At 44.5% G+C, this 20,961-nt stretch overlaps 2 protein-coding genes across 2 annotated transcripts; both read right to left on the bottom strand.

Annotated features, from left to right (window-relative positions):
* Positions 1 to 12,524: 12,524 nt before the first annotated feature.
* LOC123144061 (ubiquitin) lies at positions 12,525 to 13,542 on the bottom strand. Its single transcript, XM_044563079.1, has 4 exons — positions 13,372 to 13,542; positions 13,023 to 13,233; positions 12,868 to 12,934; positions 12,525 to 12,794 (listed from the first exon to the last, which is right to left on the bottom strand). The coding sequence occupies exons 1-4, from the start codon at positions 13,472 to 13,474 to the stop codon at positions 12,768 to 12,770; spliced, it is 408 nt and encodes a 135-aa protein (XP_044419014.1). The 5' UTR covers positions 13,475 to 13,542; the 3' UTR covers positions 12,525 to 12,767.
* A 3,240-nt stretch (positions 13,543 to 16,782) lies between these two features.
* Positions 16,783 to 19,856, bottom strand: LOC123144060 (L-gulonolactone oxidase 3). Its single transcript, XM_044563078.1, has 2 exons — positions 18,961 to 19,856; positions 16,783 to 17,983 (listed from the first exon to the last, which is right to left on the bottom strand). The coding sequence occupies exons 1-2, from the start codon at positions 19,648 to 19,650 to the stop codon at positions 16,907 to 16,909; spliced, it is 1,767 nt and encodes a 588-aa protein (XP_044419013.1). The 5' UTR covers positions 19,651 to 19,856; the 3' UTR covers positions 16,783 to 16,906.
* Between the last annotated feature and the right edge of the window lie 1,105 nt (positions 19,857 to 20,961).

The raw sequence follows: 20,961 nt of genomic DNA, 5'->3' as shown, positions 1-20,961 counted from the left end.
TCCGTAAATTTAGCACTAAATATGGACTTGACTCTGAGATGGTAGCTTCTTTCTGTGAATCTTTTGCTACTTATGTTGATCTCCCCAAGGAGAAGTGGTTTAAATATCATCCTCCCATAGAAGTAAAAGTAGCTGCACCTATTAAAGTTGAAGAAAAGACTATCACTTATAATGATCCTATTGTTCCTACTTCTTATGTTGAGAAACCACCCTTCCCTGTTGGAATAAAGGATCATGCTAAAGCTTCAACTGTGGTCCGTAAAAGCAATATTAGAACTTATACACCTCATGAGCAAATTAAAGTTGAACCTAATATTGCAATTGTTAAAGATCTCCTGTCTGATAATATTGATGGGCATGTTATTTATTTCTGTGAGGAAACTGCTAGAATTGCCAAACCTTGTGCTAAAGATAAACATAGACCTGTGGTAGGCATGCCTGTTATTTCTGTTAAAATAGGAGATCATTGTTATCATGGCTTATGTGATATGGGTGCTAGTGCTAGTGCAATACCTTTTGACTTATACAAAGAAATTATGCATGATATTGCACCTGCTGAGCTAGAAGATATTGATGTCACAATTAAACTTGCCAATAGAGATACTATATCACCAATGGGAATTGTTAGAGATGTTGAAGTCTTGTGTGGGAAAACTAAATATCCTGCTGATTTTCTTGTTCTTGGTTCCCCACAAGATAGCTTTTGTCCCATTATATTCGGTAGACCCTTCTTGAACACCGTTAATGCTAAGATAGACGGCGAAAAGGATATTGTTACTATTGGTCTAGGTGATATGTCTCATGAGTTTAACTTTCCTAAATTTCGTAGACAACACCGTGAAGAGGAATTGCCTAGTAAGGATGAAATTATTGGTCTTGCTTCATTGCCGTGCCTCCTAGTGATCCTTTAGAACAATATTTGCTAGACCATGAAAATGATATGTTTATGAATGAAAGAAGGGAAATAGATGAAGTATTCTTTAAACAGGAACCCATCCTGAAACACAATTTGCCTGTTGAAATCCTAGGGGATCCTCCTCCACCCAAGGGTGATCCCGTGTTTGAGCTTAAACCATTGCCTGATACTCTTAAATATGCTTATCTTGATGAGAAAAAGATATATCCTGTTATTATTAGTGCTAACCTTTCAGAGCATGAAGAAGAGAGATTATTGAAAACTCTGAAGAAGCACCGTGCTGCTATTGGATATACTCTTGATGATCTTAAGGGCATTAGTCCCACTCTATGTCAACATAAAATAAATTTGGAAGAAGATGCCAAACCAGTTCGTGATCATCAACGACGGCTGAATCCTAAGATGAAAGAAGTGGTAAGAAAAGAAATACTAAAGCTTCTTGAGGCAGGTATAATTTATCCCGTTGCTGATAGTCAGTGGGTAAGTCCTGTCCATTGTGTCCCTAAGAAGGGAGGTATTACCGTAGTTCCTAATGATAAAGATGAATTGATTCCGCAAAGAATTATTACAGGTTATAGGATGGTAATTGATTTCCGCAAATTAAATAAGGCTACTAAAAAGGATCATTACCCCTTACCTTTTATCGATCAAATGCTAGAAAGATTATCCAAACATACACATTTTTGCTTTCTAGATGGTTATTCTGGTTTCTCTCAAATACCTGTGTCAGCCAATGATCAATCAAAGACTACTTTTACTTGCCCTTTTGGTACTTTTGCTTATAGACGTATGCCTTTTGGTTTATGTAATGCACCTGCTACCTTTCAAAGATGCATGATGGCTATATTCTCTGACTTTTGTGAAAAGATTTGTGAGGTTTTCATGGACGACTTCTCCGTCTATGGATCCTCTTTTGACGATTGCTTGAGCAACCTTGATCGAGTTTTGCAGAGATGTGAAGAAACTAACCTTGTCTTGAATTGGGAAAAGTGCCACTTTATGGTTAATGAAGGTATTGTCTTGGGGCATAAAGTTTCTGAAAGAGGTATTGAAGTTGATAAAGCCAAGGTTGATGCTATTGAAAAGATGCCATGTCCCAAGGACATCAAAGGTATAAGAAGTTTCCTTGGTCACGCCGGTTTTTATAGGAGGTTCATTAAGGACTTCTCAAAAATTTCTCGGCCTCTGACTAATTTATTACAAAAAGATATACCATTTGTCTTTGATGATGATTGTGTAGAAGCATTTGAAATACTTAAGAAAGCATTGATCTCTGCACCTATTGTTCAGCCACCTGATTGGAATTTACCCTTTGAAATTATGTGTGATGCTAGTGATTATGCTGTAGGTGCTGTTCTAGGGCAAAGAGTTGATAAGAAATTAAATGTTATTCAATATGCTAGTAAAACTCTAGACAATGCTCAGAGAAATTATGCTACTACTGAAAAAGAATTCTTAGCAGTTGTATTTGCTTGTGATAAGTTCAGACCTTATATTGTTGATTCTAAAGTAACTATTCACACGGATCATGCTGCTATTAAATATCTTATGGAAAAGAAAGATGCTAAACCTAGACTTATTAGATGGGTTCTCTTGCTACAAGAATTTGATTTGCATATTGTTGATAGAAAGGGAGCTGAGAACCCCGTTGCAGACAACTTGTCTAGGTTAGAAAATGTTCTTGATGACCCACTACCTATTGATGATAGCTTTCCTGATGAGCAATTAAATGTCATAAATGCTTCTCGTACTGCTCCATGGTATGCTGATTATGCTAATTATATTGTTGCTAAATTTATACCACCTAGTTTCACATACCAGCAAAAGAAAAAGTTTTTCTATGATTTGAGACATTACTTTTGGGATGACCCACATCTTTATAAAGAAGGAGTAGATGGTGTTATTAGACGTTGTGTACCTGAGCATGAACAGGAACAGATCCTACGCAAGTGTCACTCCGAAGCTTATGGAGGACACCACGCTGGAGATAGAACTGCACATAAGGTATTGCAATCCGGTTTTTATTGGCCTACTCTCTTCAAGGATGCCCGTAAGTTTGTCTTATCTTGTGATGAATGTCAAAGAATTGGTAATATTAGTAGACGTCAAGAAATGCCTATGAATTATTCACTTGTTATTGAACCATTTGATGTTTGGGGCTTTGATTATATGGGACCTTTTCCTGCCTCTAATGGATATACACATATTTTAGTTGCTGTTGATTACGTTACTAAGTGGGTAGAAGCTATTCCAACTAGTAGTGCTGATCATAACACTTCTATTAAGATGCTTAAAGAAGTTATTTTTCCGAGGTTTGGAGTCCCTAGATATTTAATGACTGATGGTGGTTCACATTTTATTCATGGTGCTTTCCGTAAAATGCTTGCTAAGTATGATGTTAATCATAGAATTGCATCTCCTTATCACCCGCAGTCTAGTGGTCAAGTAGAATTGAGTAATAGAGAGCTCAAATTAATTTTGCAAAAGACTGTTAATAGATCTAGAAAGAATTGGTCCAAGAAACTTGATGATGCAATATGGGCCTATAGAACTGCATATAAAAATCCTATGGGTATGTCTCCGTATAAAATGGTTTATGGAAAAGCATGTCACTTACCTCTCGAACTAGCACATAAGGCTTATTGGGCTATTAAAGAGCTCAATTATGATTTCAAACTTGCCGGTGAGAAGAGGTTATTTGATATTAGCTCACTTGATGAATGGAGAACCCAAGCTTATGAGAATGCCAAATTGTTTAAAGAAAAAGTTAAAAGATGGCATGACAAAAGGATACAAAAGCGTGAGTTTAATGTAGGTGACTATTTATTGCTATACAACTCTCGTTTAAGATTTTTTGCAGGAAAACTTCTCTCTAAATGGGAAGGCCCTTACGTTATCGAGCAGGTCTATCGTTCCGGTGCCATAAAAATCAATAACTTCGAAGGCACAAATCCGAAGGTGGTGAACGGTCAAAGAATCAAACATTATATCTCAGGTAATCCTATAAATGTTGAAACCAATGTTATTGAAACTGTAACCCCGGAGGAATACATAAGGAACACTTTCCGGAACGTTTCAGACTCCGAAAAGGAATAGGTATGTGGTACGGTAAGTAAACCGACTCCAAAACAGTTTTTAGGGCAATATTTCTCCGTTTTGGAATATTTAGAAAAATAGAAAAATAAGAAGCAGTCCGGGAAGGACACGAGGGCCCCACGAGGGTGGAGGGCGCGCCCCCTACCTCGTGGGCACCTCATGTGCTCTCCGGACTCCGTTTTCTTGCACGTTACGTATTTTGGTCGGTAAAAATTCATTATATAATCTCCCGGAGGTTTTGACTCCTGTATCACGCAAATATCCTCTGTTCTTGTTTCGAGCTGTTGCTGCTGCCGATTAGAGCAAGATATCTTCTCAAGAGTCAGTCGGAGAGAGCCGCGTGTCTCATCCGGCATCAAGACCAAGGACAAACAGCGATGCTGACCACTTTGGGCCAACAACGGAGGAAGAGATGGAGGCTGATTTGATGAGGATAGATGCCATGGAGGATCAAGAAGTCACTTCTCACTTCCGAGCTGGGTTCACGATGGGGGAACTACAGAGCTCAGCTATTCCAAACTCGGTTATCCCTTCCAATGTTAGATTTCTTTCTTATGAAAATATGAAGAAGAGTGTCAGTTGTTCTCCCGTAGCTATGCAGCATCCTTGGGTGCAAGGAGCTTTAGCCGTTATAGGGAAGCTTCGTAAGGATATAATGGATCTCAAGCGGCAACTCAATAAGCTAGAGGAAGAGAATCGTATCCTGAAGGGCATTATCGCCAAGAATATCACATCACCATTCCCGAAGAAGGAAACGTAATCACATGGGTATGGGCACTCCCCTTGGCAACTGCCAAGCTTGGGGGAGGTGCCCCGGTATCGTATCACCATCACACTCCTATCTTTACCATTTTTCTTAGTTCGATCCTTTTAGTAGTATGTTGATCTAGTAGAATAAAGTTTATGGCATGATCTAGTTTTGAGTTTTGCTTTATGATCCCTCTATGTAACCGAGTCCATGAGCTATATAATAAAGAATAGTGTTGAGTCAAGGGCTTGATTATCTTGCTATGATCTTGAGTGGATAAAAGAAAAGAGAAAAGAATAAAAATAAATAAAGAGATCATATTGATCTTATTAAGAGTAATGACTTCACATAGAAAGAGTATGATGATTAAAATTTGTTGAGAGTTGTCAAACATAGCTTTGGTCATCGTTGCAATTAATAGGAAGTAATAAAGAAAGAGAGGTTTCACGTATAAATATACTATCTTGGACATCTTTTATGATTAGGAGCACTCATTAAAATATGACATGCTAAAGAGTTGATGTTGGACAAGGAAGACAACGTAATGGGTTATGTTTTCCTATATCTGAGATAAAGTATATTGTCATGGATCATCCAACATGTTGAGCTTGCCTTTCCCCCTCATGCTAGCCAAATTCTTTGCACCAAGTAGAGATACTACTTGTGCTTCCAAAACCCTTAAACCAGTTTTGCCATGAGAGTCCACCATATCTACCTATGGATTGAGTAAGATCCTTCAAGTAAGTTGTCATCGGTGCAAGCAATAAAAATTGCTCTCTAAATATGTATGATTGATTGGTGTGGAGGAAATAAGCTTTATACGATCTTGTGATGTGGAAGAAATAAAAGCGACGGACTGCATAATAAAGGTTCATATCACAAGTGGCAATATAAAGTGACGTTCTTTCGCATTAAGATTTTGTGCATCCAACCCTGAAAGCGCATGGCAACCTTTGCTTCCCTCTGCGAAGGGCCTATCTTCTATTATTATCTTCTACCTTATGCAAGAGTCATGGTGATCTTCACCTTTCCTTTTTACATTTTATCCTTTGGCAAGCACAGGTGTTGGAAAGATCCTGATAGATATATCTAATTGGATGTAAGTTAGCATGAGTTATTATTGTTGACATTACCCTTGAGGTAAAAGGTTGGGAGGCGAAACTATAAGCCCCTATCTTTCTCTGTGTTCGGCTAAAACTCCGTAACCACAAGTATTGCGTGAGTGTTAGCAATTATGAAAGACTAAATGATAGTTGAGTATGTGAACTTGCTAGAAAGCTCTGACATAGACTCTTTCTGATGTTATGATAAATTGCAATTGCTCAATGACTGAGATTATAGTTTGTTAGTTCTCAATAAAGTTTCTGATTCATACTTGCATTGTGAATAGATTATTACTTGAGCATAAGAAATCATATGACAATATCCATTTATGTTGCTGTTATGAGAATAATCATGATGCCCTCATGTCCGTATTTTATTTTATCGACACCTCTACCTCTAAACATGTGGACATATTTATCGTTATCGGCTTCCGCTTGAGGACAAGCGAGGTCTAAGCTTGGGGGAGTTGATACGTCCATTTTGCATCATGCTTTTATATCGATATTTATTGCATTATGGGTTGTTATTACACATTATGTCACAATACTTATGCCTATTCTCTCTTATTTTACAAGGTTTACATAAGGAGGGGGAATGCCGGCAGCTGGAATTCTGGGCTGGAAAAGGAGCAAATATTAGAGACCTATTCTGCACAACTCCAAAAGTCCTGAAACTCCACGAAAGTTATTTTGGAAATAATAAAAAATACTGAGCGGAAGAAATACATCAGGGGGGCCACCACCTGTCCACGAGGGTGGGGGCGCGCCCTACCCCCTGGGCGCGCCCCTGCCTCGTGGGCCCCATGTTAGCTCTCCGGTGGCCATCTTCTGCTATATGAAGTCTTTTGTCCGAAGAAAAATCTTAAGCAACCTTTCGGGACGAGACTCCGCCGCCACGAGGCGGAACCTTGGCGGAACCAATCTAGGGCTCCGGCAGAGCTGTTCTGCCGGGGACACTTCCCTCCGGGAGGGGGAAATCGTCGCCATCGTCATCACCAACGCTCCTCTCATCGGGAGAGGGCAATCTCCGTCAACATCTTCACCAGCACCATCTCCTCTCAAAACCCTAGTTCATCTCTTGTATCCAATTCTTGTCTCCAAGTCTGGGATTGGTACATGTAGGTTGCTAGTAGTGTTGATTACTCCTTGTAGTTGATGCTAGTTGGTTTATTTGGTGGAAGATCATATGTTCAGATCCTTTATGCATATTAATACTCCTCTGATTATGAACATGAATATGCTTTGTGAGTAGTTACGTTTGTTCCTGAGGACATGGGAGAAGTCTTGCCATTAGTAGTCATGTGAATTTGGTATTCGTTCGATATTTTGATGAGATGTATGTTGTCTATCCTCTAGTGGTGTTATGTGAACGTCGACTACATAACACTTCACCATTATTTGGGCCTAGAGGAAGGCATTGGGATGTAATAAGTAGATGATGGGTTGCTAGAGTGACAGAAGCTTAAACCCTAGTTTATGTGTTGCTTCGTAAGGGGCTGATTTGGATCCATATGTTTCATGCTATGGTTAGGTTTACCTTAATACTTTTGTTGTAGTTGCGGATGCTTGCAATGGAGGTTAATCATAAGTGGGATGCTTGTTCAAGTAAGAACAGCACCCAAGCACCGGTCCACCCACATATCAAATTATCAAAGTACCGAACGTGAATCATATGAACGTGATGAAAACTAGCTTGACGATAATTCCCATGTGTTCTCGGGAGCACTTTTCTCTATATAAGAGTTTGTCCAGGCTTGTCCTTTGCTAAAAAAAGGATTGGGCCACCTTGCTCCACTTTATTTACTTTTGTTACTTGTTGCTCGTTACAAATTATCTTATCACAAAACTATCTGTTACCTATTATTTCAGTGCTTGCAGAGAATACATTGCTGAAAACCGCTTATCATTTCCTTCTGCTCCTCGTTGGGTTCGACACTCTTACTTATCGAAAGGACTACGATAGATCCCCTATACTTGTGGGTCATAAATGGCTTGATTAAATAGGCCAAAATCTCTAAAGCCCATTCCTCCCTCACATTTTGGGATACCTATGTCCTGCCACTTTTTCCAATGCATTTTCTTTTTCTTCTTATCACCCCCACCATAATCTTGCTACAATACTTGTGATCTTTTTGCAGGTCTTCTTGGATAGTCTAAAACATCCCATTGAATAGGTAGGGATTGCTTGGCATATGGACTTGATTAGAACTTCTCGTGCTGCACTACTCATCAGTTTTGGAGCCCACCCATTAACCGGCTTCTTGATCTGCGTGACAATGTGCTCAAATTGACTCTCAGATGAGCGACCAATAGCTGTGGGCAGCCCAAGATACTTTTCAATAAACGCTTCTACTTCAATCCCTGAACTATTATGTGTTGTTGCCTTCATCTCTTCGGTGCAATTTGCACTAAAAAATATGGCCGACTTAGCTTTATTCAGAAATCTGCTGAACCTTCTCTCTATGTTTCTAGAATCTCATTAAGTCTGGCTGCACCTTCACTTGTTGCCTGAGTAAAGATTAGACAGTCATCCGCAAAAAGCAGGTGGGAAACCCAAGGGGCATGGATACCAACCCTGATTCCTTTTCGTAAATGAGCAGAACCATACGACTTTAGCAAACAAGTTAAACCTTCTGCACATAGAAGAAACAAGTAAGGTGAAATTGGGTCGCCTTGGCGTATACCTTTCAAGGGATTGAAAGAGTCTGAAAATGCCCCATTCACACGGACAGAGAAGGATATTGTCTCCACGCAGGCCATCACCCTTTCAACCCACTTATCTGCAAACCCAAGTTTTAACTAAGCTGCTCGGAGATAGGACCGCTGTACCCTATCATACACCTTTGCCATATCAAGCTTGATAGCACAAGCACCTGCTTTCCCTTTTTTCTTTTCAAATAGTGTATACAGTCATAGCCTAACCACATGGGCATCTACATGCATATATTTGGGATAGAAAAAAATAAAAATAAAATGTTATGCACACTCGGATTCACTATCAGTTTTCGCCAGGTATCGTTGACGGCTTAGTAATTACACCACTTTAGTGACGTGGAGCATCCTAGAGTAATTACCATGTCAAATGCCCAATCGTCAAGAGACACACACATATTTCACATCATACATATAAAGTGTAGTCTTCTCCTTACCGATGTATACTTGGTTTTCTCAGAGATGGTATACTACTTGTCATTGTGCCTTGGGGCACCTTCAGATTTGATTTGACTCAGACATCACACATGCCTGAAGAAAGTCAAGCACAATAGAATGGTTACAACATCCAAAAGGGAAGCATGGAGGTGAAGAAGAAACCGCGAGGATGAAGGCATGTAGCACGAAGGCGGTGCCCGAAGGAGAACAGTCAAGTTGGAAATACCTTGGATGGTCCAGCTCTATTACAACCCTTCCGGACCCCCTCAGACATTGCCCATAACCTCCAACATACCACACCCTCCGAGCATCCTCTGACACATGTCCGACCTTACTGCAATGCCCATGGACCTGGTCGAACATGCCCCGGATATGACCCGGATGTTCCCACCGCCCGGACCGTCCGATCCTACTCGGACTATTCGACCTACCTACAGACACATGTATGGGCCCAACTCATCTATCTTTACCTTCCTCACTTACTCCTTCATGGATGGATCTATATATTCCCCCTCCTAGATGTAGGGTTAGCCAAGACTAGAACTCATGTTGATATACAGAGCTTAGCTCATCTGCCTCTCCTAGTGGGTTAGTCCATTAGGGGTTGCTCCTCATGGAGAACAAGACCACCTTGTGAGCTGAAGACTCCGCGGAGTACAAAGGAACCTACAAGTGAATATTTCACCATGGAAGGAATTCAAGCCCTCCTTGTCTTAGGACTTGGGGGAAATGATATCTTACTCCCTCTATCTCTTATGATCTACGTGTATCTTGTATTGCATCTTGTATGTTGATATGTTCATGTTTCCCTTGCGTTTCTTCTCGTTTTCCCCTGTGTTCTTTGTGTTCTTCCTCAAATGCACCTCCAAATCATGAAGATCGCCCCCAACGGCTTGCCACATATCATTTGGTAACATGAGCAAGGTTTCCATGACTTGGAACTGCCCTCCCTCCATTTGCTAGCCTTGCTTTGATTTTTCTTTCCCAAATTCAAAAATTTCCCCAAAGAGCCCAAAGTCAATTTTGAGTGATTTGTTGGATTTTGTGAGTATTGGTTGGTTTTGATCCATACATCTCATGCAAAACTAGTTGACCTACCTTCCATTGAATGGAGTTAGACCAATTTTTTCCTTCCTTGGATTTTGAGCCAAAAAATTAATTTTATTGGTGTCGAGTTTGTCCCGGACTTCCTCGTGCATGTCGGACACCCCTCAGAGTCACCTCGGATGTTCCGACTACTCCGATAGTTCGACCTGCCTCAGATGGTCCGACCCTTTCTATAGAGTGGGACATCTGCCCTGTAAGTGTGTCTAGTGCCTCCTAGAGGGTTTTGGATGATTAATGCCATAACAGTTAGGGAACTAATTAATGTGTTTGTGAGTATAGACAAGTGAAATCCCCTCAACATTTGGTTTAACATGAGAGTTATGACCCCTAAAATTTTTTGGTGACAATGAATATATTCAAAATGCCTATTTGAGGAACAATTAACTGGCAGCAAGAAAAATGAAGCCATAGTGAAGACTTTGTCTTCCATTTTTTTCTTATTGAGTCATAGGGCAAACTGTACTATATATTAAGGTGAGTCTAAGTGAAAGTTGAGATTTAGGTCTTCTGTGTATGCTCGATCCAAACCTATTTCTTTGAGTGAAAACTTTGAAATCTCTTTGATGTAGTTTGTTTCTCTATGGTGTGTGAGATGAAGTTCTTTGAGACATCGTAGGTGAAAAATCCTCCCATAGGAGTTTGATTTACTTGTTACGTAAGTTAGTCTGTTGGCTGCATTGGAAATCCGGCCGTTTCGTCACATGTTGCGTGTACTTTGCTGGGCCAGTGCCTCCAACAGTCATATAGGCCCTCATGATGTCTCTCTATAAATAGCCATCCCACTTGAAACTCAGATGGTTGACTGATCATCCTCCCGATTAGAAATTGAGGATCCTAAGAGAGAAGAGACCGAGAGCCTAAAAAGTGCTAAATGATTGAGCATCATTAAAGAACTTGATCGAAGTTTGACTTAACCTTTTTTTACTCTTGTGGAGTGTGCATCCACTAGACGGTTAGGTGTCTATTTCAAGCGTCCAAGAGTGATGTGAACTGCCAAAGAACAAGTATGTGAAGGTCGGGTGGAGTTTAAGTTTTAGGGTGAAGACTTTCTTTTGAGTTAAGTCTCAGCGCCTCCAACAAGACACAGAGTTGTGCCATCAACTCGAACCGCTCGAGCAAATCTTTGTCTTCGTCGAGCTTACGGGTTCTATTTGTCCAATCTCATTTACTTTTATAATTTGCATGTGCTCGAAGATCTTCTCCCCGTCTTCTTTGTCTGTGATTGTTCGGAAGTACTTTGCATTTCCGTTGTGCATGCTAGTTTAGCTTTGTCCTCGCTTATGTTTTTCTAAAGGTAGTTTGCCACTTTGCTATATGTACTGCTACTTAGTCATTCTTCTATCTCAATTGATATCTATGTCTCAGTCATTTGAGCTTGTTTTACCTCTATTCAGTCATGTCATTATTCTAAGCACTCGAGCAACACAACCATCAAAGGTAGGAGTAAGGTCTTACCTCCACTTAAAGGGCCCTAATGTGGGGAAATCCGTTGTCTTGTGTCTTATCATCTTGATCCGCTCCTCACATCCGCCCTCCGAACAAATACACCATCGCTTAGTGACACTGCTGATCTCAAAACACATTTTAGGAGACTGGGATGACTTCCGATTAGACAGTTAGGGCATGATCTTGCGCTCGTTACCCTCTGCTTTGATTCTCCTTCTAGGTTCGTTTTCTTTAACCGCCTTGGGATTTATTGACTATTCATGTAGGGCTAATGAGACCCCCTAAGTGGAATTATTTACTTACTCCAAAAAACTATTAAATACAATGAATTTCATGAGTTTTTGTTTCAATCTTTAGTATTATTAATCCAAGAAATGTTCATGCAACCATATCCCATTAACATAATTTCAAGTAATTCCGGCAGCAATGCACTGGGTATCGTCTACAGTCCAGGTTACTGCACATTGTTTTACACAATGGGGTAACTAGTCGTCTAGTCCAATTAATCCATTTGCAAGAAAATTATTTAAAAAGCAAATTTAGCAATTCATGAAGTGGAAGATTTCTTCATGTAGCAGTCTCCTTATATGGATTTTCTCGACTAGACATACTTTGATGTTTCCCCATTTAGAATTTGTATCTGATCTTATTCGGAATCTATCGTTATTTGTGTGTGGGGGGTTATTCGGGTTCTGTCCAACTGTTCCTGGTCAGCAACTCCATTATCAAGTTAAACAATATAAAATTGCATGCCATACAGGGCTCTATCATATAATATTAGTTAATTATTCGGGAAATTGTTTTTTTTAAATCATCAAGTTTCAAATAGATTAATAGGTGACTTACCATAAAGGGATGAATGCTTCAATGATAATTTGTCATGGATTAAAATTACATCTCAATTTAACTCGGATTTTGTTGTAGCAGGCCGATTGCGTCAGAAGGTGAATGATAAAACTGAGAAGAAAAAGAAGAAGGAAAAAAACAGGTTGCGAAGGATTACAATATCCGGACTGACATTTTATATTGCGTTGAACTTGACTATGAAACTAACGATCGACTCAACTTAAAACCCTGACACCCTAAAAAAAACTTAAAACCGTGACACGGACACGATGCTAAGACGATTTATTCAGCTGGTCCATGCCGGACGACGCCAACGAAAGAATAGCAGACGAAGCAGAATTGCTCTCTCGCTCGCTCAAACAAACTTCTTCTTGGGCCTCAGCTGAAAATTAATACAGTACATCAGATCAAGGCATCAACACACAGCATAAGTTGATTATACTACGCTAGCTCACCTCGTTGGTGTGGCCGCACTTCTTCTTGCGGCAGTTGGTAGCCCTGGGGGGAAGGCGCGCATAGCACCTGCAACCAAGAAAATACAGCAACAGAATCAGTCATAGGCACGCACGCGTGAACTCAATTGCACGGCAATGGTCGATCGTATACGCACTTGCGGCAGACCATCCTCTTCTCGTTGTGCTTGAGCGCGAGCTGCAGGAGGTTGGGCGGGATAGAGGTGGGGCGGCCGCCGCGGCTGCCGCCACGGAGGCGCAGCACCAGGTGGAGCGTCGACTCCTTCTGGACGTTGTAGTCGGCCAGCGTGCGGCCCTCGTCCAGCTGCTTCCCGGCGAAGATCAGCCGCTGCTGCACCGGCGGGATCCCTGCACTCACGACAAATATGTACAAGTACTCAGCGCAAAGCATATGCATTTAGTAAACGCGGCCGGAGAAATGGCGGCCATGATAGTGGCCGGCACATCGATCAGCCGGGAGACGAAGCAAAGGACAAATCGACCTACCTTCCTTGTCCTGGATTTTGGCCTTGACATTGTCGATGGTGTCGCTGCTCTCGACCTCGAGGGTGATGGTCTTCCCCGTCAGGGTCTTCACAAAGATCTGCATCTCGCCGGAACGACCAACCGCGCTCTCGCTCGAGCCCAAGAGGTAGGATACGCGTAGGTGACGGTGGTCGTGATGGGAACGGGGAATGGCCGGGGTGGGTGGCGCCCTTATATAGAAGTGGGGAGGGGGTAGGAAACGCAAGCGCTACGAAAACCCAATGCATGATCACATCAAATTAGTTAGTTTGCATGGAGAATATTACACTAATAATTTCTTTTTTTCATCGGTTTCAGGGGAAGACCAAAGATCTTGCGCGACAGGTCCGCCAGAAAAACTCAAAAGAGAAAGAAGTCTCGTTAATCTCTTCATAGTTTCCTTGATAACTACTCCCATAAATCACGGTACATCTTTTTTTTAGTGAAATCACGGTACATCTATTTAACAAGGCCTCATGCAATTTGCTTCCATACAACAATATTTCCAACCGCAACAACCTTATTTCCGGTACAGATCTGTTTCCGAGTAATAACTAATCGCCAAAAAAGGAAAATAAGAAAATATACAGGAAACCCCAAAATTTAGAGAAGTGGTGTCATTGAAGAAAGCTTGAATTTAGAAAAAAAAATCACTAGATTTGGATTTAAAATGAGTGAGATATGATTTTGGAAACTTTAGGAATAAAGAAAAAAGAGAAACATACATGTTTATCTAGGCTGAATCAGGCCGGGCCGTTTAGACAACACTGTGAGCCAGGCGCGCTCGGCATGAAGTAAAGGAGGGGTGGGAGAGAAAAAAGCACACGGTACGGCATAATGAATACTCATTCCGTTCCTAAATATAAATTTTTTAAAGATTTCACTATAAATCACGTACGAATGTATGTACATGCATTTTAGAGTGTAGATTCACTCATTTTGCTCCGTATGTAGTCTATAGTGGAATCTTTATAAAAATTATATTTAGAAACGAAGGGAGTAGTATTTATGCGTATATATTTACCAGTCACGACACGCAAAAAGGAGGGGGAAGGGGGCAGAAGGGGATGCACGCGCGTGAAGAAAAATACTACTGGAGGTAGGGGACAGAGCCGCGTCGGGAAGGAGGCAGTCGCGCGGGGCCACTGTGTGCACTCGTTGGGCCAGCGTGCGTACGAGTCGGCTGAAAGTTCGGCCGGTGCGCCGTTCCAAAACGTTTCCCTTATTTGTACCCCCGCTCACCCCTCCTTCCCTTTGTTTTTGTTTTTTGTTTTTCTGTTTTATGCATTTCTCCTTTTTGCGTGCTGTGACTGGGCCACTACGAGCTCCATCGCCGGCGGCCAGGCGCTCCCTCGCCGGCGGTCGGAGACACCCATGGCGGTGACCACGCGCTGCACCATGGCAACTGGGGCCTGACGACAGTGACCACAGGTGGCCACGGGGTCTGAAAATGTCCTGGGAGAATGCTGGAACCAGCAAGGAGATGCCATGGCTGCCTGTCGCCATGGCCGGATCCACACACGTATACAAGTGTTGCAACCGTCACCTAGAATAGCTTCAACAACTGTTGAAAAAAGCTTCAACCATAGATACAGAAAAGCTTCAATGGCACTGCACAACAAGGAAAAGCTGCAACCGTAGTTAGATTTGCTACTACCGGCGAAGTTTTTTGCTAAATCGATCAAGGCGGAGCTGCGACCTCGCGACGGCGGCAATGGCGATTTGCTGCAACCATAATAGGTTTTTGTTACTATTGCCGAAGGTTTTTGCTACTACCGCTGCGACCTCGCGACGACGTTTTTTGCTGCAACCGTAGTTGTTTTTTGCTACTACCGGTGAAGTTTTTTGCTACATCCGTTCAAACGGCGTTGATTAACTGGCGGCCGTCGTCGATGCAATCCCCTGCAGCCAGCATCAACGGCGAGGGTGGCGGCGGAGCTACAACCATCGTCGTCGAGAGCTGCAGCCGCAGGTAGAGCTGTTGCATGGGTCGAGGCGACGGCGAGGACGGCCGGCGAGGGCGAGGACCGGCAATGAGGAAGGCCAGCGAGGGGTGGGGCCCGGCGACGAGGATGGCCACTGAAGGGAGCAGGAGGCGCGGCGCCGCGCTCCTCCGAGCGAGAGATGCGGATCTAGCCTGACCACGCGAGGAAGAAGCTGCTGCGGCGTTTTGTTTCTTTTTTTTTGACCAAATTCAAAGGTTGCGCGGCTCACATCCAACGGCTGGGGCTCGACCGGCCGAAACTTTCGGCCGGCGCACCGGCGCCCAGCAGCCGCCTACAAATAATTGGGCTTCACCCGGTAGCATATATACTAGCCCAAACATGTGGTTAGTAAAAAAAAAGCAGTCCAATATAGCTCTTAGAACACCCCAAAAAATGAAATCACTAATTAAGAAGCAATCTTTGTAAGGGGTACTCCCACCTCCCCAGGTTGCGACAAGTGACGCACTGCATGTGCACCACTTGTTGCAACCTGTGAGTTTTCCTTTTTTTTGTAGCGTCCAAATCTCGAATCGTTTTCACTGTTGAATTCCTCGCGTCGAGATCTTAAAACTAGATCCCATGTTGATAGTTTTTGACGAACTTCTTTTCACGAAAAAGACCGGACAAAAAAATCGAATCGGGAGCATTTTTTTTTACCTTTCTAAAAGAGGCACGACCGCGCCTCTTGGGGAATCAAATCCGTGCCTCTACTAGAAGTAAACCCGTTCCTCTCGCGGAAGGGGGAAATGCGGTTTTTTAAGATGCACGGCCGTGCCTTTTGCGGAAGTCAAAAAAGTGTGTTTTTTTCGTTTCCGAGAGGCACAATCATGCCTCTCATGAAAACAAATTTATGCCTCTTGCGGAAGGAAAAAAAATGTGTTTCCTTTCCTTTTCCTAGAGGCACGGCCGTGCCTCTCGCGGAAGTAAAAAAGAAAAAGGAAACACATTTCTTTTGTTTCCTAGAGGCACGGCCTTGCCTCTCGCGGAACTAAATCCATGCCCCTCACGGAAGCAAATCCGTGCCTCTCGTAAAAGTAAAAAGAAAGGAAAACACAACATTTTTTTCGTTTCCTATAGGCATGGCCGTGCCTCTTGCGGAAGCAAAAAAACTCATTTTTTCGCGCAAAATGTTTTTTTATTTTTTTTCAAAAGCTCAGAAACACCGGTGGAAAACCGAAAAGTAAAAAAAATCATCTAAAAAGCCAAAAACGCGTGCGAAAAACAAAAAACAAAAAATAAGAGGGAGCACATAGAGCACGACATGTGGCGGCCGCTGAGAGCACGCCAAGTGGGCGCTCTCAGCCCATCCCAGATGACCTTGCGGGGCTCCCGAACGAGTACTTGTTCGTTAATTGCTCCCTAAAAAAATTGCTCATAGAACAGCCCCGAAAAAAAGCACAGCACAACGTAGCAGAATCAACGGTCAAGAAATCGACTGACCCAAACTTAAAATTCAGGCCACTTAGAAAAATATACTTAGAACAGAAGTGGTATAGTACTATCTCTGTTTTTAGGAACAGAGGGTGCATGTCCTATACAAGCTGCGAGGCAGAGTATCTGCATACCCTGGCCTCTGTGAACACAAGCCCCGTTCTGCAGTAGTACCCTTGCCCCGGGCTGCAGTGTCTGTCCTCAGAGCAGACGCATCGCCCGTCCAGCGCGCACCCATCGTCCTTGCTGAGCTCCTTGCCGCCGACGACGTCGTCGGACCACGGGCTGTCGAACAGTCCCCTTGGGTCCAGCTGCCGCTTCGCCGCGGCGAACCTGGCCCATCCCGGGTACTTCCCCTGCACGCCCCGGAAGGCCACCATCCTGTTCTTGGCCCAGTGCGGCCGCGCCCCGTGCTTGACGAACGCCAGCTGCTCCACCTCCTCCCACACGTCCTGGCTGAGCCGCGCCGCCGACGGGTCCGCCGCGCGGTAGTAGTTGAAGTCCACCACCACGGAGTCCTCCGGCTGGCCCAGCCACGCCTCCGACCTCCGCACGAACCGGACCAGCAGGCCGTTGTACACGTCCACGCCGCACATGTTGTCCGGGTCGAGGTCGCGCAGCTTCTTCACGTCGAGGATGAAGGACCGGAACCGCGCCGGCGAGAAGACGGCCGTGCTCTCGTAGAAGAAGAGCCCCTTGAACCTGGGGTCCCACGCGCACGCCTTGAGCGGGCTGGAGGCCGCCGAGTGCGCGCAGGAGCCCGACGTCTGCATCTTGCCCTGGAACCCCACGACGGGGTAGCCGGTGAACAGCTGCCCGTCCTTTCTGCGCAGCCCGTTGCCGATCAGCCGCTTCGCCGCGATCTCCGCCGTGGCCATCGCGCACTTGCCCTTGACGTTCCTCGACCCCTCCAGCGCGGTCTCCAGCGCCCTGACCCCCTGAGAGACCGCGATGAGCGTGGACCGGAAGCCGATGAAGTCGTTGACCCCGTCGCCGGTGGCGTTGAGCGGCGCGCGGTCGTCGAGCCTGTACACGGCCTGGTGCTGGGACGGGTACCAGGCGATGTCGGCGAACTCGTGGCGCGCGGCGTGGTCCGCGAAGTCGTCCTGGAAGGTGGAGTCGTCCCTGTAGTCGTAGGTCACGCTTCTCTTGAACCTCGGCTCCAGCGCCAGAGTGACCTGCAGTTGCGCCCCAACAGTATATCTTCCATCATTCCATGCATCAGTCGGGAGTTGGACATGATGAAACATGAGTAAAACAAAACTTGCATCTGAGCATGTGACCTCTTCAGGATGACAATGCGTGCAAGCATGCATTTTTCCTGTCTTTTCAGAGTTGTCATGTTACATTGTTTTTCTGCTGAAAGTTTCTGCACTGCATTCATAGCGACAGCAAAGCATTTGCCACTCAACATTTCGGCGGCAATAGGCAACTGTGTATTAACAACATGTACTACCTGTCTCTCTCGGATTAGGATCTAGATCTGGTGATGTTTCATGCTTCATCTAGTCAAGAAAGCATTAGTGGTTGGCCGCACTCAATTGCTAATCGAAGAGTTAGTACGGCCTTCCAGGGCCACTTGGACTAGTATGCGTCACACGGGTCATTCCAACTCTCACAGGACCAAAATTGCAATCAAAGAATCCATATTATTTTCTGAGAAGAAACAGTATAGTTGAGTTGATTTATTATGTTACATCTTTCATATTGATAATAGAGTTAATTTCAATTTGTACCCTCTCTTCTGACATTTTGTTTACAGGATTTGCCCCCATTTAAGAGATTTTCCATCCGTTTTATCACATTTAACATATGCCACATATTAAATCTGTTTTTGTCTTCTGTCATTGTGTATCTATGCCAGTACATCACATGTTTGTAAGTACCAAAAGCTCAGAATCAGCGTTTTCAGCTAAAGCATGGTAGCACATACATGAGATTTTCTTGTCTTTCTAGCAGTACGAAATAGAACGCCAGAGTACAAACCGTACTACATGTCAGATTTTACCGACAGGCTAGTGGGACAAGTACAACAAAATGTAGTCCATGCATGAAGTCTGAACTACGGCACACGCTCGACAATCATTCTTGGTCCTTTTCTGAAGTTCACATCGAGGGCACAGTACAGTAGTGATCAGTAGTTCAGTATACTAACCTTGGAGATGACCCCGAGCAGGCCAAGCGAGACGAGCGCGGCGGGGAAGAGCGCGTCACCTTTGGCGAGCGGCAGCACCCTGGCCCACCCGTCGGCCGCTCCGGCGGGCACGACAAGGCTGAGCCGCACGACATGATCATGGAGGGCGCCGCCCTGGCCCCACCACGAGCTGCCGTGGGACCCCGTGCTCACGGCCCCGCCGACGCTCACCCCCTCCCAGTACGGCGACGCCGGCAGGCTCAGCCCGCTCGCCTCCGCCGCGTCGATCACGGCCCGCAGCGGGGCGCCGGCGTCCGCGGTCACCGTCCGCGCCCCCGCGTCCACCTCCACGCCGGCGTACCTGGCCGTGCTGATCAGCAGAGACGCCGCGCTGCCGTTCCCGTTCTCGCCGGGGCAGGCCAACTTCGGGATGGTGTGCGCGAAGCCGCTGACGGCCTTGACCCGCATGCCGCCCGCGCTGGCGCGCGCGACGGCCGCGACCACGTCCCGCTCGGACGCCGGGTACGTGACGGCCGCCACGGGGCAGTCCGCGCGGTCGCTCGACCAGGCGCCGTACGCGTTCGAGAGCACGCAGCCCGCGTCGCCGTCGCCGTCTCCACCCCCGCCGCAGCGCACCGGCGGGCGGGGCGGGACGGAGAGGGCGGCGGGGGCCAGCGAGCAGAGCACGAGCAGGAGAAAAGCGGCGATCATTGTGTTTCCTCTTCACCGGCCCGTGCGTGCGAGTGCGAGTGCGCGCTGCCTTGGCTAGCTGTAGGCTGTAGGCTGGAGCTTGGCTCTGCTTTTGCTTTCCTCGTGTTGCGGCGGTGGTGGTGGGGAGGCTGCTCCGTCAAGCAATGCGTGTTTGGCTGGAAAGGTTCGCCAGGGTTGCCTTATAAGGATTCGTGGTGCATCGGCCTTCTCCTTGTTCGAGTATAAAGTATAGCATTTTGTGTGTAACTTTTTGGACCGCCTTTGATCAGCAAACGCGTCAAATTTAAAATGTTATATACTCACTATACTCCAGTATACAGAGACCTTCTATTGGACCGTCGGTCAGCCATGGTTCCTATAATCCGATTTATACATTGCAATTTGTTATGCCCTCCGCTCCCTTTCAGAGGGATTAGCCTTTCTAAGACGAGCTTTTAAAAAATGGTTCAAATCCATGCGAGCCATCATTTTTGTGTGATTCAATGGCTAACATTACTATTACGGTATTACCTCTTGTGAGGTACTAATATATACAGTATATGTTAACCTGTCAAAAAAAAAGGTAATATATATGTTAAAATTCCCGCAAAAAAAGTAAACATGTTTTTTATCAAAGAAAAAGTAGAATATGTTAATGATTGTGCAGGGCTATTAGGGATTTATTTATGTCTAAAAATTAGGAAAGATATTTCTTTTGCGGGTAACTATGAAGAGATTATAGCGCACTTAAATATTGAAGGTAAATAAGGAAAGAATAAAAATGCTATTTAATGTTATATACTAATCAATCTTCGAATATTTACCTTTTTAGGAGATAATTCGAATATTTACCTTCCATTTTACATTCCAACACAACGGAGCAACGTGTACTATTTTTTCAAGATGATATGCCGGCTCAGTCTTTCGGATGTGCTCATAGGGATAGGGTGTGCGTGTGTGTTCATAGGGGTAAGTGTATGTGCATGTATATGAGCGCTTGCGTCTGTACTGTGTTAAAAAAACCACAATGGAGCAATGTGTAGTATTTTTTCTTAGCGTGCGCGGCTACGTGTTCAGCCCGTTTTGTTTCCCCTGGCCCGGCCTGGCTATCTGTTTGCTGGTTTTAGGCTGTGGCCTTGCGCGAGGAATCCCATTCGGCCAGTTACAGTCAAAGCTGTAAACCGGCGCACCCCTCTGAGCCATCAATATAAGTTTTGGACAGAAGTTGGAGGCGATCTCAACCAAAATGAAGGTCTGGGACAGAGATACCTTTGGGAGCGTGAAGAGGCGGATCAATGAGCTTACTTCCGAGTTAGGAAGGTTGAGAGCTGA

The sequence above is a fragment of the Triticum aestivum genome, chromosome 6D, assembly GCF_018294505.1.
Source record: "Triticum aestivum cultivar Chinese Spring chromosome 6D, IWGSC CS RefSeq v2.1, whole genome shotgun sequence".
In the NCBI taxonomy this organism is placed as follows: Eukaryota; Viridiplantae; Streptophyta; class Magnoliopsida; order Poales; family Poaceae; genus Triticum; species Triticum aestivum.
The sequence above is the reverse complement of the archived record's forward strand: the minus strand, read 5'-3'. Positions and strand labels throughout refer to the sequence as shown.

Bases quoted from the DNA above. Each gene is read 5' to 3' on its own strand.
- LOC123144060 (XM_044563078.1), bottom strand. From the start codon at position 19,650: ATGATCGCCGCTTTTCTCCTGCTCGTGCTCTGCTCGCTGGCCCCCGCC. The intron at 17,984-18,960 runs GTTAGTATACTG...GCGCAACTGCAG, and splicing joins TGCTCGGGGTCATCTCCAAG to GTCACTCTGGCGCTGGAGCC.
- LOC123144061 (XM_044563079.1), bottom strand. From the start codon at position 13,474: ATGCAGATCTTTGTGAAGACCCTGACGGGGAAGACCATCACCCTCGAG. The intron at 13,234-13,371 runs GTAGGTCGATTT...TCGTGAGTGCAG, and splicing joins CAAAATCCAGGACAAGGAAG to GGATCCCGCCGGTGCAGCAG. The intron at 12,935-13,022 runs GTGCGTATACGA...TCTTGGTTGCAG, and splicing joins AAGAGGATGGTCTGCCGCAA to GTGCTATGCGCGCCTTCCCC.